Source organism: Coregonus lavaretus (genome assembly GCF_964263955.1).
Source record: "Coregonus lavaretus genome assembly, contig: HAP1_SCAFFOLD_2943, whole genome shotgun sequence".
NCBI lineage: Eukaryota > Metazoa > Chordata > Actinopteri > Salmoniformes > Salmonidae > Coregonus > Coregonus lavaretus.
This window is the reverse complement of record NW_028156399.1, coordinates 23,971-39,167: the sequence shown is the minus strand read 5'-3', so window position 1 is coordinate 39,167 and position 15,197 is coordinate 23,971. Positions and strand designations below refer to the sequence as shown.

General features: G+C 47.1%; 1 protein-coding gene across 1 annotated transcript in view; it reads left to right on the top strand.

Moving 5' to 3' along the window:
• Positions 1-15,197, top strand: part of cfap299 (cilia and flagella associated protein 299) — a gene marked incomplete at both ends in the record, with an annotated part of 37,244 nt that overhangs the window by 20,193 nt on the left and 1,854 nt on the right. Inside the window, one exon of the mRNA XM_084200408.1 lies at positions 11,390-11,519. Coding sequence (XP_084056534.1) covers positions 11,390-11,519 — 130 coding nt within the window. The remainder of the gene's footprint in view (positions 1-11,389; positions 11,520-15,197) is intronic.

Sequence of the window (15,197 nt, the reverse complement as noted above, 5' to 3'; positions counted from 1 at the left end):
AATACTAACATTTTTTAAAGATAAATAAAAAAAAAACACTAATATACCTTGATTAGATTATATTCGTTTTCACCCACCTGAGTCAATACATGTTAGAAACACCTTTGGCAGCGATTACAGCTGTGAGTCTTTTTGAGGAAGTCTGTAAGAGCTTCGCACACCTGGATCGTACAATATTTGCACATTATTATTTTCAAAATTCTTCAGGCTCTGTCAAGGTGTTGGGGATCCTGGCTAGACGGTAATGTTCAGGTCTTGCCATAGATTTTGATGCAGATTTAAGTCAAAACTGTAACTCGGCCATTCAGGAACATTCACTGTCTTCTTGGTAAGCAGCTCCAGTGTAGATTTGGCCTTGTGTTGTAGGTTATTGTCCTGCTGAAAGGTGAATTCCTCTCCCAGTGTCTGGTTTAAAGCGGACTGAACCAGGTTTTCCTCTAGGATTTTGCCTGTGCTCATCTCCATCCCATTTATTTTTATCCTGAAAAACTCCCCAGTCTTTGCTTATGTGAAGCATACCCATAACATAATGCAGCGACCACCATGCTTGAAAATAAGGAGGCAGTGATGTGTTTTGTTGGAATTGGCCCAAACATGAGGCTTTGCATTTAGGCCAAAAAGTGTATTCCTTCACTGTGTCTTTTTCAGAATTACTTTATATTCCAAACAGACTCTGGGACAGTTGTGGGACAATACATCCCAAATGAATACAACCACTGTACATAAAAAACCCCAGATCAGAATGATTAGCTTAAAACGTTGCTAAACTATTAGGCTATTTCTTCACATTATAAGCGCAGCAATGCGCTCACGGCATGAGGTTATAAGCGGGAATGTTCCCAAATGCAATTAGCGGGAAAACACAGCAAATGCCAGCGGTTTAATATGACAGAGATGAAAATATCCTTTAGAAATGTTGAAAGAGAGAACCTCTAAAGATGCAACAACTAGCATGGGTTGTTAAGATGGCTAGGATGGTTGTTAATATGGCTAGGATGGTTGTTAATATGGCTAGGATGGTGTCTTTGGCTGCTGGACAATGAAAGAAAGTTGAGAACATGACAGAAATACTGGTTTCAATGACATATGAGGAAGTGTTTGTAAAATAATCTCCTTAACATTTTTATGGTCAGAACACGGTAAGACATAAAATACAAAAATACAAATATCCAGATTTTAAACAAAAATGTTTAACCCTCCCGTTGTCCTAGGGTCAAAATGACCCGCCACTGTGTTGAACCAACTTTATTTAATTTTTATATTTTTGGGATCATTTGTGAGAAGGTGGCCTAGCGTAAGAAACTCCTGGTTCAGACCTTTTTGGAGACGTGGCGTACATACGGTGAATCCAATTCAGTTCTCTTCTCAGTAATAGATTAGCAGGATCTCCAACGTGTTCGATATCTCGGAGACCTGATGTTGTGACGAGCGTTCATGAAATGCGCGGCCACAGGGTTTCTCTGGTCAAGGATCCTGATATTACTCCTGATGTTCTGCTGTCCTTGTTTTCAGAGCTTGTTTTTCCTACATAGCATAGACCACAAATACACTGGATCAGGTATTCCACCTCTTCTGTAGAACACGTAATGATGCCCCTAATCTTAATGGCCCTGCCTGTGATAGGGGGATTGAACATTGTGCATTTGTTGGTAAAGTTACACTGGGTACATCGGCCAGATCTGTAATTACCATCCGGCACATTGTCTAGGAAGGTGCTACGTGGCACCGGTGGAAGATCGGACCTCACCACCGTTTGACTGATGTTGGGGTCGTCGTGTCTGAAAAGTACCGGCGGGGGTTCCTTAAACGTCTTTTCCAGTTGTGGATCAGTGCTCAAGATGTGCCAGTGTTTTTTTAATGATGTGGTCGAAACTATTTGCCAAGTGGGGAGGATTGGAGGAAGCATTGGACTCGTTGGTCAGGAGGGCATGGTGGTTTGGGTGTGAGGCTGTCATTCTGGGTCATATTTTTTGTAACGGTCCGTTGTGTCATGTAGCCATTCCTCTGGGTAACCCTGCTGTCTGAAACGGTCCTCCAGACAGTGTGCATGTTTATCATAGTCACTCTGTGTACTACAGATCCTGTGTATGCGACTATATCGGCTGAAAGGGAGGCTCTTTTTCAAGGGTGTGTGGTGGAAGCTGTCTCTGCGTAACAGGAAATTCCTGTCCGACGACTTCCTGTATAGGTCTGTGCTAAAGCCCCCCCCCCCCCACCTGCTCTTTATCAAAATGTCCAGAAAACTTGTTTCATGCGCGTCAAAAGTGAGCGTGAATTGCAGATGTTCACCGCTTATATTGATGAAGGAGTGGAATTGATGAAGTTCCTCTGCTGGGCACTGGAATAGAAGGAATATGTCATTCATGAAGTGTTTCCAGAGCTTAATATGGCACAATAATCGATTGTTAGGGCTGAAAATCACATTCTTCTCAAACAACCCCACATACAGATCGACATAATTCAGTGCCATTTTACTACCCCTTCTGTTGAATGAACAGGTCATTTTCAAACATGAAAAAGTTCTTAGTCATAACAATCTCAGCCAGTTCAACAGTATAGTTAGTGGTAGGGAGTGTGCCAGTGGGTCGTTGGTTAAGACAGTGTGCCGGTGGGTCGTTGGCTAAGACAGTGTGCCAGTGGGTCGTTGGCTAAGACAGTGTGCCAGGGGGTCGTTGGCTAAGACAGTGTGCCAGTGGGTCGTTGGCTAAGACAGTGTGCCAGTGGGTCGTTGACTAAGACAGTGTGCCAGTGGGTCGTTGGCTAAGACAGTGTGCCAGTGGGTCGTTGGCTAAGACAGTGTGCCAGTGGGTCGTTGACTAAGACAGTGTGCCAGTGGGTCGTTGGCTAAGACAGTGTGCCAGTGGGTCGTTGGCTAAGACAGTGTGCCAGTGGGTCGTTGACTAAGACAGTGTGCCAGTGGGTCGTTGGCTAAGACAGTGTGCCAGTGGGTCGTTGACTAAGACAGTGTGCCAGTGGGTCGTTGGCTAAGACAGTGTGCCAGTGGGTCGTTGGCTAAGACAGTGTGCCAGTGGGTCGTTGGCTAAGACAGTGTGCCAGTGGGTCGTTGGCTAAGACAGTGTGCCAGTGGGTCGTTGGCTAAGACAGTGTGCCAGTGGGTCGTTGACTAAGACAGTGTGCCAGTGGGTCGTTGACTAAGACAGTGTGCCAGTGGGTCGTTGACTAAGACAGTGTGCCAGTGGGTCGTTGGCAAAGACAGTGTGCCAGTGGGTCGTTGGCTAAGACAGTGTGCCAGGGGGTCGTTGGCTAAGACAGTGTGCCAGTGGGTCGTTGGCTAAGACAGTGTGCCAGTGGGTCGTTGACTAAGACAGTGTGCCAGTGGGTCGTTGACTAAGACAGTGTGCCAGTGGGTCGTTGGTTAAGACAGTGTGCCAGTGGGTCGTTGGCTAAGACAGTGTGCCAGTGGGTCGTTGGCAAAGACAGTGTGCCAGTGGGTCGTTGGCTAAGACAGTGTGCCAGTGGGTCGTTGGTTAAGACAGTGTGCCAGTGGGTCGTTGGCTAAGACAGTGTGCCAGTGGGTCGTTGACTAAGACAGTGTGCCAGTGGGTCGTTGGCTAAGACAGTGTGCCAGTGGGTCGTTGGCTAAGACAGTATGCCATAGCTTCTAGGCCTCCCTGGTGGGGGATGTTAATATACAGAGATTCAACATAAAACAAGTCATAATCATCTCCTCATCAATGTTGTCCATTGTCTTAAGGGTGTTAATCATGTTCATAGAATCACGTACATATGTGGGGAGTGACACCACACTTGGTTTTAGAAACTAATCTCTAAAAGCTGAAATGTCTAAAGTCAATGAACCACAGTCTCTCTAATGGCGTATCCAATCATTAGGATTTTTGGTAAGGCATGGATAACGCTCGTGATTGGATGGTCTACTTTCATTAACTCATATTATTTTTGTCATCCACTTTCAACAAGAGACTTCAGCTTGCAGTGAATCTCATCTTTGAACAGTGGTGTGGGAGTCACGTGACAGTTTCTGATAGAAAGTGGTGTTGTTCAATTGTCCCCTGATCTCATTCACATAATCATCCCTGTTTACCAGAACCACAGCCCTTATCAGATTCACACAATCAAAGTGGAGTCATTTTTTTTATTCATCCAGTGATTGTAGACTCTTTATTCTCATGTCTTATTCAGGATCTGAGACATCTTTTTCCACCAATCAGCAGTCTGTTTCCAAGGAGGGATTTCCGTATCTGGGCGGACAACAGGTGGATTTGGCTTGAAACTGGTTTTTCGTTCTGTGGGAAATGTCATTCTCTTATTGTGTCACCCATAGCCTGAATACTCGTCTCACCCATAGCCTGAATACTCGTCTCACCCATAGCCTGAACACTCGTCTCACCCATAGCCTGAATACTCGTCTCACCCATAGCCTGAACACTCGTCTCACCCATAGCCTGAATACTCGTCTCACCCATAGCCTGAATACTCGTCTCACCCATAGCCTGAATACTCGTCTCACCCATAGCCTGAATACTCGTCTCACCCATAGCCTGAACACTCGTCTCACCCATAGCCTGAGCACTCGTCTCACCCATAGCCTGAGCACTCGTCTCACCCATAGCCTGAATACTCGTCTCACCCATAGCCTGAATACTCGTCTCACCCATAGCTTGAACACTCGTCTCACCCATAGCCTGAATACTCGTCTCACCCATAGCCTGAATACTCGTCTCACCCATAGCCTGAACACTCGTCTCACCCATAGCCTGAATACTCGTCTCACCCATAGCCTGAACACTCGTCTCACCCATAGCCTGAATACTCATCTCACCCATAGCCTGAACACTCGTCTCACCCATAGCCTGAACACTCGTCCCACCCATAGCCTGAACACTCGTCTCACCCATAGCCTGAATACTCGTCTCACCCATAGCCTGAATACTCGTCTCACCCATAGCCTGAATACTCGTCTCACCCATAGCCTGAATACTCGTCTCACCCATAGCCTGAATACTCGTCTCACCCATAGCCTGAATACTCGTCTCACCCATTGCCTGAATACTTGTCTCACCCATAGCCTGAACACTCGTCTCACCCATAGCCTGAATACTCGTCTCACCCATAGCCTGAACACTCGTCTCACCTGAGGGGAGAGGAGTAGAGACTGAGAGGAAACGAGCGGAGACTGAGGGGAGAGGAGTAGAGACTGAGAGGAAACGAGCGGAGACTGAGGGGAGAGGAGTAGAGACTGAGGGGAGAGGAGTAGAGACTGAGGGGAGAGGAGTAGAGACTGAGGGGAGAGGAGTAGAGACTGAGAGGAGAGGAGTAGAGACTGAGGGGAGAGGAGTAGAGACTGAGGGGAGAGGAGTAGAGACTGAGGGGAGAGGAGTAGAGACTGAGAGGAGAGGAGTAGAGACTGAGGGGAGAGGAGTAGAGACTGAGAGGAGAGGAGTAGAGACTGAGGGGAGAGGAGTAGAGACTGAGGGGAGAGGAGTAGAGACTGAGGGGAGAGGAGTAGAGACTGAGGGGAGAGGAGTAGAGACTGAGGGGAGAGGAGTAGAGACTGAGGGGAGAGGAGTAGAGACTGAGGGGAGAGGAGTAGAGACTGAGGGGAGAGGAGTAGAGACTGAGGGGAGAGGAGTAGAGACTGAGGGGAGGATACGAGAGGAGAGGAGTCTGAGAAGAGAGGAGACTGGCAAGAGACGAGAGGAGACTGAAGAAGAGGAGATTAGAGGAGAGGAGTGGAGTGGAGACTGAGAGGAGAAGAGAATGAGAGGAGAGGGGACTGAGAGGAGAAGAGAATGAGAGGAGAGGGGACTGAGAGGAGAGGAGAATGAGAGGAGAGGGGACTGAGAGGAGAGGAGACTGAGGGGAGAGGGGACTGAGAGGAGACTGAGATGAGACTGAGAGGAGAAGGAGAGGAGACAGTAGAGAGGAGACTGAGAGGTGAGGAGTGGAGACTTAAAGGAGAGGAGCGGAGAGATGAGAGGGGGTCCACTACACTACAGACTACAACCTCCAGCGCCTCAAAGTGTGACATTTGGAGTTGTGTTATTGTTGGGCAGCTGGCCAGCACAGCACCACTGGAGCTAGAACCTCTGGAGCTAGAACCTCTGGAGCTAGAACCTCTGGAGCTAGAGCCACTGGAGCTAGAACCACTGGAGCTAGAACCACTGGAGCTAGAACCACTGGAGCTAGAACCTCTGGAGCTAGAACCTCTGGAGCTAGAGCCACTGGAGCTAGAACCACTGGAGCTAGAACCACTGGAGCTAGAACCACTGGAGCTAGAACCACTGGAGCTAGAACCACTGGAGCTAGAACCACTGGAGCTAGAACCACTGGAGCTAGAACCACTGGAGCTAGAACCTCTGGAGCTAGAACCACTGGAGCTAGAACCACTGGAGCTAGAACCACTGGAGCTAGAACCTCTGGAGCTAGAACCACTGGAGCTAGAACCACTGGAGCTAGAACCACTGGAGCTAGAACCTCTGGAGCTAGAACCTCTGAGGTAGAACCTCTGGAGCTAGAACCACTGGAGCTAGAACCTCTGGAGCTAGAACCTCTGGAGCTAGAACCACTGGAGCTAGAACCTCTGGAGCTAGAACCACTGGAGCTAGAACCTCTGGAGCTAGAACCACTGGAGCTAGAACCTCTGGAGCTAGAACCTCTGGAGCTAGAACCTCTGGAGCTAGAACCTCTGGAGCTAGAACCACTGGAGCTAGAACCTCTGGAGCTAGAACCTCTGGAGCTAGAACCTCTGGAGCTAGAACCACTGGAGCTAGAACCTCTGGAGCTAGAACCTCTGGAGCTAGAACCACTGGAGCTAGAACCTCTGGAGCTAGAACCTCTGGAGCTAGAACCTCTGGAGCTAGAACCTCTGGAGCTAGAACCACTGGAGCTAGAACCTCTGGAGCTAGAACCTCTGGAGCTAGAACCTCTGGAGCTAGAACCTCTGGAGCTAGAACCACTGGAGCTAGAACCTCTGGAGCTAGAACCTCTGGAGCTAGAACCTCTGGAGCTAGAACCACTGGAGCTAGAACCTCTGGAGCTAGAACCACTGGAGCTAGAACCACTGGAGCTAGAACCACTGGAGCTAGAACCTCTGGAGCTAGAACCTCTGGAGCTAGAGCCACTGGAGCTAGAACCACTGGAGCTAGAACCACTGGAGCTAGAACCACTGGAGCTAGAACCTCTGGAGCTAGAACCTCTGGAGCTAGAGCCACTGGAGCTAGAACCACTGGAGCTAGAACCACTGGAGCTAGAGCCACTGGAGCTAGAACCACTGGAGCTAGAACCACTGGAGCTAGAACCACTGGAGCTAGAACCTCTGGAGCTAGAACCACTGGAGCTAGAACCACTGGAGCTAGAACCTCTGGAGCTAGAACCACTGGAGCTAGAACCACTGGAGCTAGAACCACTGGAGCTAGAACCTCTGGAGCTAGAACCACTGGAGCTAGAACCACTGGAGCTAGAACCACTGGAGCTAGAACCTCTGGAGCTAGAACCTCTGGAGCTAGAACCTCTGGAGCTAGAACCTCTGGAGCTAGAACCACTGGAGCTAGAACCTCTGGAGCTAGAACCTCTGGAGCTAGAACCACTGGAGCTAGAACCTCTGGAGCTAGAACCACTGGAGCTAGAACCTCTGGAGCTAGAACCACTGGAGCTAGAACCTCTGGAGCTAGAACCTCTGGAGCTAGAACCTCTGGAGCTAGAACCACTGGAGCTAGAACCTCTGGAGCTAGAACCTCTGGAGCTAGAACCTCTGGAGCTAGAACCACTGGAGCTAGAACCACTGGAGCTAGAGCCACTGGAGCTAGAACCTCTGGAGCTAGAACCTCTGGAGCTAGAACCTCTGGAGCTAGAACCTCTGGAGCTAGAACCTCTGGAGCTAGAACCTCTGGAGCTAGAACCTCTGGAGCTAGAACCTCTGGAGCTAGAACCACTGGAGCTAGAACCTCTGGAGCTAGAACCTCTGGAGCTAGAACCTCTGGAGCTAGAACCTCTGGAGCTAGAACCACTGGAGCTAGAACCTCTGGAGCTAGAACCTCTGGAGCTAGAACCACTGGAGCTAGAACCTCTGGAGCTAGAACCTCTGGAGCTAGAACCTCTGGAGCTAGAACCTCTGGAGCTAGAACCACTGGAGCTAGAACCTCTGGAGCTAGAACCTCTGGAGCTAGAACCTCTGGAGCTAGAACCTCTGGAGCTAGAACCTCTGGAGCTAGAACCACTGGAGCTAGAACCTCTGGAGCTAGAACCTCTGGAGCTAGAACCTCTGGAGCTAGAACCACTGGAGCTAGAACCTCTGGAGCTAGAACCACTGGAGCTAGAACCTCTGGAGCTAGAACCTCTGGAGCTAGAACCTCTGGAGCTAGAACCACTGGAGCTAGAACCTCTGGAGCTAGAACCACTGGAGCTAGAACCTCTGGAGTGAGAACCTCTGGAGCTAGCGACGGAAACATCTAAACAGTGGTTATAGCGGTTCCAGATCAGTTCTAAAGCGGTTCCACTGATATGGAACTAGACTGTTGTAATTATAGTCAGCCCTGTTACCACCAGGCTTTTATAGAGGCTGCCGTGTGTCTGGCAGGTTCCATAAGTTGAAGGCATTCCATGGACCTTTAAATCAGTACACGGACAAGGAGAGACAACAATCCATCCATTGCAACAAAATGCTACTGTAAAGTGTTACTGTTAGCTCAGACTAAACTATCATAACCAGGGAGTGAACACTACATTAGACTAAACTATCATAACCAGGGAGTGAACACTACATTAGACTAAACTATCATAACCAGGGAGTGAACACTACATTAGACTAAACTATCATAACCAGGGAGTGAACACTACATTAGACTAAACTATCATAACCAAGGAGTGAACACTACATTAGACTAAACTATCATAACCAAGGAGTGAACACTACATTAGACTAAACTATCATAACCAGGGAGTGAACACTACATTAGACTAAACTATCATAACCAAGGAGTGAACACTACATTAGACTAAACTATCATAACCAAGGAGTGAACACTACAGGTGTTCCCCAAAATGCTCCGAACACGCAAATGGGAGCCCGGGAGGGTCGGAGTCCAAATCAAAGTATGTGAAACGGAGCAAAGAGGGCACTTCTCGAATGCGTACTCCGTTTGTACATATTTTGAAGCATGCATCGATGCGCACTTCAACGGAAAGTATGCATAGAAATATGACGCAACCATACAAAATATGACGCAATATTTTTTTCAATCAATGGCGGACATTATTTGAGCTGTAGCGAGAAGAAATGCAGTCCGACTTCGGAATGAAATGTTGCCTATTCACATCTCATATGTTGCCTGACTACAATATTTTATCCTGATACGTTAATAAATACATGATGTGTTCATTTTGGCAAGTTTACCTGCACATAGTAAGTCAATAGGGCTAACTGGCTAGCTACTACTGTTAGCTAGCTACTACTTTTAGCTAGCCAGATAGCCACGAAGAACTGTTAGCTAGGTTGCTACCCACGAAGAATTGACATCCACCCATTAGTTTTAGGTCTGGTTAGCTACTTTATTTAGATTCACATATAACTAGCTGATAGTTCTGAAGTAAAATTATTTGCTCTGTGCATATCTTGTTATGTCTCTATTGCCATTGTCCTGGCTGGAAGAAGGTTCAGTGAATGGGTAAGTCCATAGTAAGTCAATAGGGCTAACTGGCTAGCTAACTAGCCATGAAGAATTGGTAGCTAGCTAGTTACGAAAAATGTACATCTACCTTGCATAACATTTGTTTTAGGTCATTTTTGCCTGACTCAGATAGTTTTTAGCCAGGGCTTTACCTTAAAGCTTGGCCTAGGAGGAATGTTATCCAACAGCACCTCACATCAAATAGCGAACAGACTCCTGTCTCCTTCTCCACTCCAACAGCACCTCACATCAAATAGCGAACAGACACCTGTCTCCTACTCTTCTCCAACAGCACCTCACATCAAATAGCGAACAGACTCCTGTCTCCTACTCTTCTCCAACAGCACCTCACATCAAATAGCGAACAGACTCCTGTCTCCTACTCTTCTCCAACAGCACCTCACATCAAATAGGAAACAGACTCCTGTCTCCTACTCTTCTCCAACAGCACCTCACATCAAATAGGAAACAGACTCCTGTCTCCTACTCTTCTCCAACAGCACCTCACATCAAATAGGAAACAGACTCCTGTCTCCTACTCTTCACCAACAGCACCTCACATCAAATAGGAAACAGACTCCTGTCTCCTACTCTTCTCCAACAGCACCTCACATCAAATAGCGAACAGACTCCTGTCTCCTTCTCCACTCCAACAGCACCTCACATCAAATAGGAAACAGACTCCTGTCTCCTACTCTTCTCCAACAGCACCTCACATCAAATAGGAAACAGACTCCTGTCTCCTACTCTTCTCCAACAGCACCTCACATCAAATAGGAAACAGACTCCTGTCTCCTACTCTTCACCAACAGCACCTCACATCAAATAGGAAACAGACTCCTGTCTCCTCCACTCCAACGTTTTCCTCCCCCTTGTGCTGTGGTTGCTTGCTTTCCTTTTTTATTAATGGACTAAGTAGATTTGTTTTATACCCAGCTGTTAAATAACGACTCTGGCTGGAGGACTGGATGATGTAATACTTTATAATCCTGTGGTTTTGTGCTAAGTTGTGACCTCTGCACGGTGCTGAACATCACACGCAGGGGAGGGGAGGAGAACAGGCAGGTTGGTTAAGGGTGTGTCCCACATGGCACCCTATTCCCTATATAGTGCACTACTTTAGACCAGAGAATGACACCCTATTCCCTATATAGTGCACTACTTTAGACCAGAGAATGGCACCCTATTCCCTATATAGTGCACTACTTTAGACCAGAGAATGGCACCCTATTCCCTATATAGTGCACTACTTTAGACCAGAGAATGGCACCCTATTCCCTATATAGTGCACTACTTTAGACCAGAGAATGGCATCCTATTCCCTATATAGTGCACTACTTTAGACCAGAGAATGGCACCCTATTCCCTATATAGTGCACTACTTTAGACCAGAGAATGGCATCCTATTCCCTATATAGTGCACTACTTTAGACCAGAGAATGGCACCCTATTCCCTATATAGTGCACTACTTTAGACCAGACCACCCAAAGCCTCCAGCAGAGCAGAGCCGATAAAGATACACTTTCTGTACTGTAAATATATTATCTCAAACAGCTACAATATGTAAACTGCTATATATATATAGAATATAGATCTGTTCAACATGACTAGCAAATCTTTCTGCATGATCAACCTCATTCTGACGATAAAGAAACGTAACACTGCTATTACTGATCATCTGTAGAAACCGATTAGGAAATGGTATTATTTTATTATCTAACACTTTCTATTTTTTTGCCAGCTTCTACAACTGGGAGACCCAGGTGTCCACGTCCAACGCCAGCACTAACTACCAGGTGATAGCTGAGAACTCCAGCGGTCTGCTCTTTAAGAACAAGACGGACAGAAAGATCCTCAACGTGGACCCTAAGGTAGGCTGTGTGGTGTGATGGTGTGTGTGTGTGTGTGTGTGTGTGTGATGGTGTGTGTGTGTGTGTGTGATGGTGTGTGTGATGGTGTGTTTGTGTGTGTGTGTGTGTGATGGTGTGTGTGTGATGGTGTGTGTGTGTGTGTGATGGTGTGTGTGTGCTCTCCTCTGCAAGGCCTTTTGGTTGTTGTTTCCCAGAGAGAGAGATGGTGCTGTTGTCAGACAGATGGACAGAGAGAGAGAGATGGTGCTGTTGTCAGACAGACGGACAGAGAGAGAGATGGTGCTGCTGTCAGACAGACAGAGAGAGAGAGAGATGGTGCTGTTGTCAGACAGACGGACAGAGAGAGAGATGGTGCTGCTGTCAGACAGACAGAGAGAGAGAGAGATGGTGCTGTTGTCAGACAGATGGACAGACAGAGAGAGAGATGGTGCTGTTGTCAGACAGACGGACAGAGAGAGAGATGGTGCTGTTGTCAGACAGACGGACAGAGAGAGAGATGGTGCTGTTGTCAGACAGATGGACAGAGAGAGAGAGAGATGGTGCTGTTGTCAGACAGATGGACAGAGAGAGAGAGATGGTGCTGTTGTCAGACAGACGGACAGAGAGAGAGATGGTGCTGCTGTCAGACAGATGGACAGAGAGAGAGAGATGGTGCTGCTGTCAGACAGACAGAGAGAGAGAGAGATGGTGCTGTTGTCAGACAGATGGACAGACAGAGAGAGAGATGGTGCTGTTGTCAGACAGACGGACAGAGAGAGAGATGGTGCTGTTGTCAGACAGACGGACAGAGAGAGAGATGGTGCTGTTGTCAGACAGATGGACAGAGAGAGAGAGAGATGGTGCTGTTGTCAGACAGATGGACAGAGAGAGAGAGAGATGGTGCTGTTGTCAGACAGATGGACAGAGAGAGAGAGATGGTGCTGTTGTCAGACAGACGGACAGAGAGAGAGATGGTGCTGCTGTCAGACAGACAGAGAGAGAGAGAGATGGTGCTGTTGTCAGACAGACGGACAGAGAGAGAGATGGTGCTGCTGTCAGACAGACAGAGAGAGAGAGAGATGGTGCTGTTGTCAGACAGATGGACAGACAGAGAGAGAGATGGTGCTGTTGTCAGACAGACGGACAGAGAGAGAGATGGTGCTGTTGTCAGACAGACGGACAGAGAGAGAGATGGTGCTGTTGTCAGACAGATGGACAGAGAGAGAGAGAGATGGTGCTGTTGTCAGACAGATGGACAGAGAGAGAGAGATGGTGCTGTTGTCAGACAGACGGACAGAGAGAGAGATGGTGCTGCTGTCAGACAGATGGACAGAGAGAGAGAGATGGTGCTGCTGTCAGACAGACAGAGAGAGAGAGAGATGGTGCTGTTGTCAGACAGATGGACAGACAGAGAGAGAGATCGTGCTGCTGTCAGACAGACAGACAGAGAGAGAGAGAGATGGTGCTGCTGTCAGACAGACGGACAGACAGAGAGAGAGATGGTGCTGCTGTCAGACGGACAGACAGACAGAGAGAGAGAGAGATGGTGCTGCTGTCAGAGTTCACCTGCTGACTCTCATTAAACACTGAACAGGAGGGACAAGGGTTCTACAAACTAACAACAGCCTAATCCAGTGGCTGCTAGTTCTGGGTGTTCACATCTCTGTCCTCTCTGCTGGGGGCGGTGTCGGAGAGAAGGAGCTTTGTGGAGTAGCAGAACTATTTTGAACATGAGTTGCAAACTGAGCTTTGGGGACATATTGAGTTCTGCTGCGCTGTTGAGGGCGAAATCAAAATCTCAGTTGTGCGTTCCAGCTGCGGTCGAGCACCGCCCAGCCCCGACCAGAGCAGAGCAGCGTAGAGTAGAGTAGAGCAGACCAGGCTGCCAATTAAAAACACTAGAGGAGGCACTGGAAGCCAGACAGAGCAACCCGCAACCACCCACATGCCCAGAACCCAGCCTAGCCCTGAACAGCATGGCACTGCCCAGCTCAACCCAGCAAAGCACAGACCCAGCCCTGGCAAAGCACCACCGAGTCGTGCTGATGATTATACAATGTTTGTATAAAACATTTGTCTAAGTTGCAAGAACGTTCCCAAAACACATTTTGTCTGTTCTTTAAAGATTCCCAGAATGTTTCATTAGGTTGTGGGAACAGTCTGGTGGGAACATTGTGGGGACATCACAAAAGATATGTTCCCAAAACATAAAAACTGTCCAGTTGTGTGGATGATTATACAATGTTTATTTTAGGGTGCAAACAATGTTTACCTGATGATACAAAAACATTCCCAGAACAAATGTTTTATGTTCTTTTAAAGTTCCTAAAATGTTTCTTTATGTTGTGGGAACATTGTGGAGATATGACAAGAGATAGATTCCCAAAACACTAAAACTGTCGAGTTTTGCTAATATTTATAATGTTTGTATCAGGGTGCACACAACATTCCTTTGATGTTGCAAGAACGTTGACAGAACAGCCTTTCTGAGTTCTTTAAAGATTCCCAGAACATGTAATGGGTTGTGGGAACAGTGTGGGTACATTACAAGAGATAGGTTGCCAAAACACAAAATATGCTCAGTTGTGATGACATTCATATATTTAAGTTAGGTTGCACAGGACATTCCCTTAATGTTATAAGAATGTTGACAGAACACATGGTCTAAGTTCTTTAAAGGTTCCCAGAACATTTAATTAAGTTATGGGAGTTGTCTGGGATGTTGCAAGAATATTTGTGTGATATTCATGAAGGTTGCGGAGAACATTCCCACAGTGTTGCACAATGTTCCACAATTTCCAAAAAAGGCCATTTTTATGACATTCATAGAATGTTTGTTTTGGGTTTAACATAATATCCCATTAATGTTCACACAATCTACATTTGACCTTGTCTTGGAGGTCCTCAGAACATTTAGAAAATGTTATATTTAAGTTTGACCTAATATTACCACAACATTCTCAGCGTGTAGCTCCTTAAAGCATCAGGAAGCAGGATGAAATACTTCCCCACTGTGTTTCTCTCTAGATTGAAATGGCAATTCACATCTGAGGACTTTATTGCAGGTGACATAGAGCCACATGGCACTTTTATTTCACTCACAGGACATTTTAACAGCATTTAATGACACAAACGCAACCATACTTTCTACACTTCATTTATTGACAATCTGGGGTTCGAACCTGCGATGTTTGGTTCCCAAGCCAGGTCTTCTATCCTCTGCGTCACCAGGGATGCTCTCTTGCATTGTCTTTTTTCAGTATATAGCCATTTACATTTACATTTTAGTCATTTAGCAGACGCTCTTATCCAGAGCGACTTACAGGAGCAATTAGGGTTAAGTGCCTTGCTCAAGGGCACATTAACGTCATTTAGCAGACAGTTGAAAACTCCTTTATACACAAATGTGGTTATTATATCAACCATACTGCCATGGCAACCATAAAGCCATGACATTATGGTCGCCATGGCAGTATGGTTGCCATGGCAGTATGGTTGCCATGGCAGTATGGTTGCCATGGCAGGACGGTCAATCAGGAATTCTATGCTTCCTGTTTTAACCTTGGCACTTTCACCACCCTGTGAAGTTCATCATAACTTATTTCATCTGTAGCCTTTTATAAACTGCATGCTTTCCCAAGTCATATTGGGAAGACCACACAACATGTCATCGCGTGACTCCCAAGTTTAAAACGATAT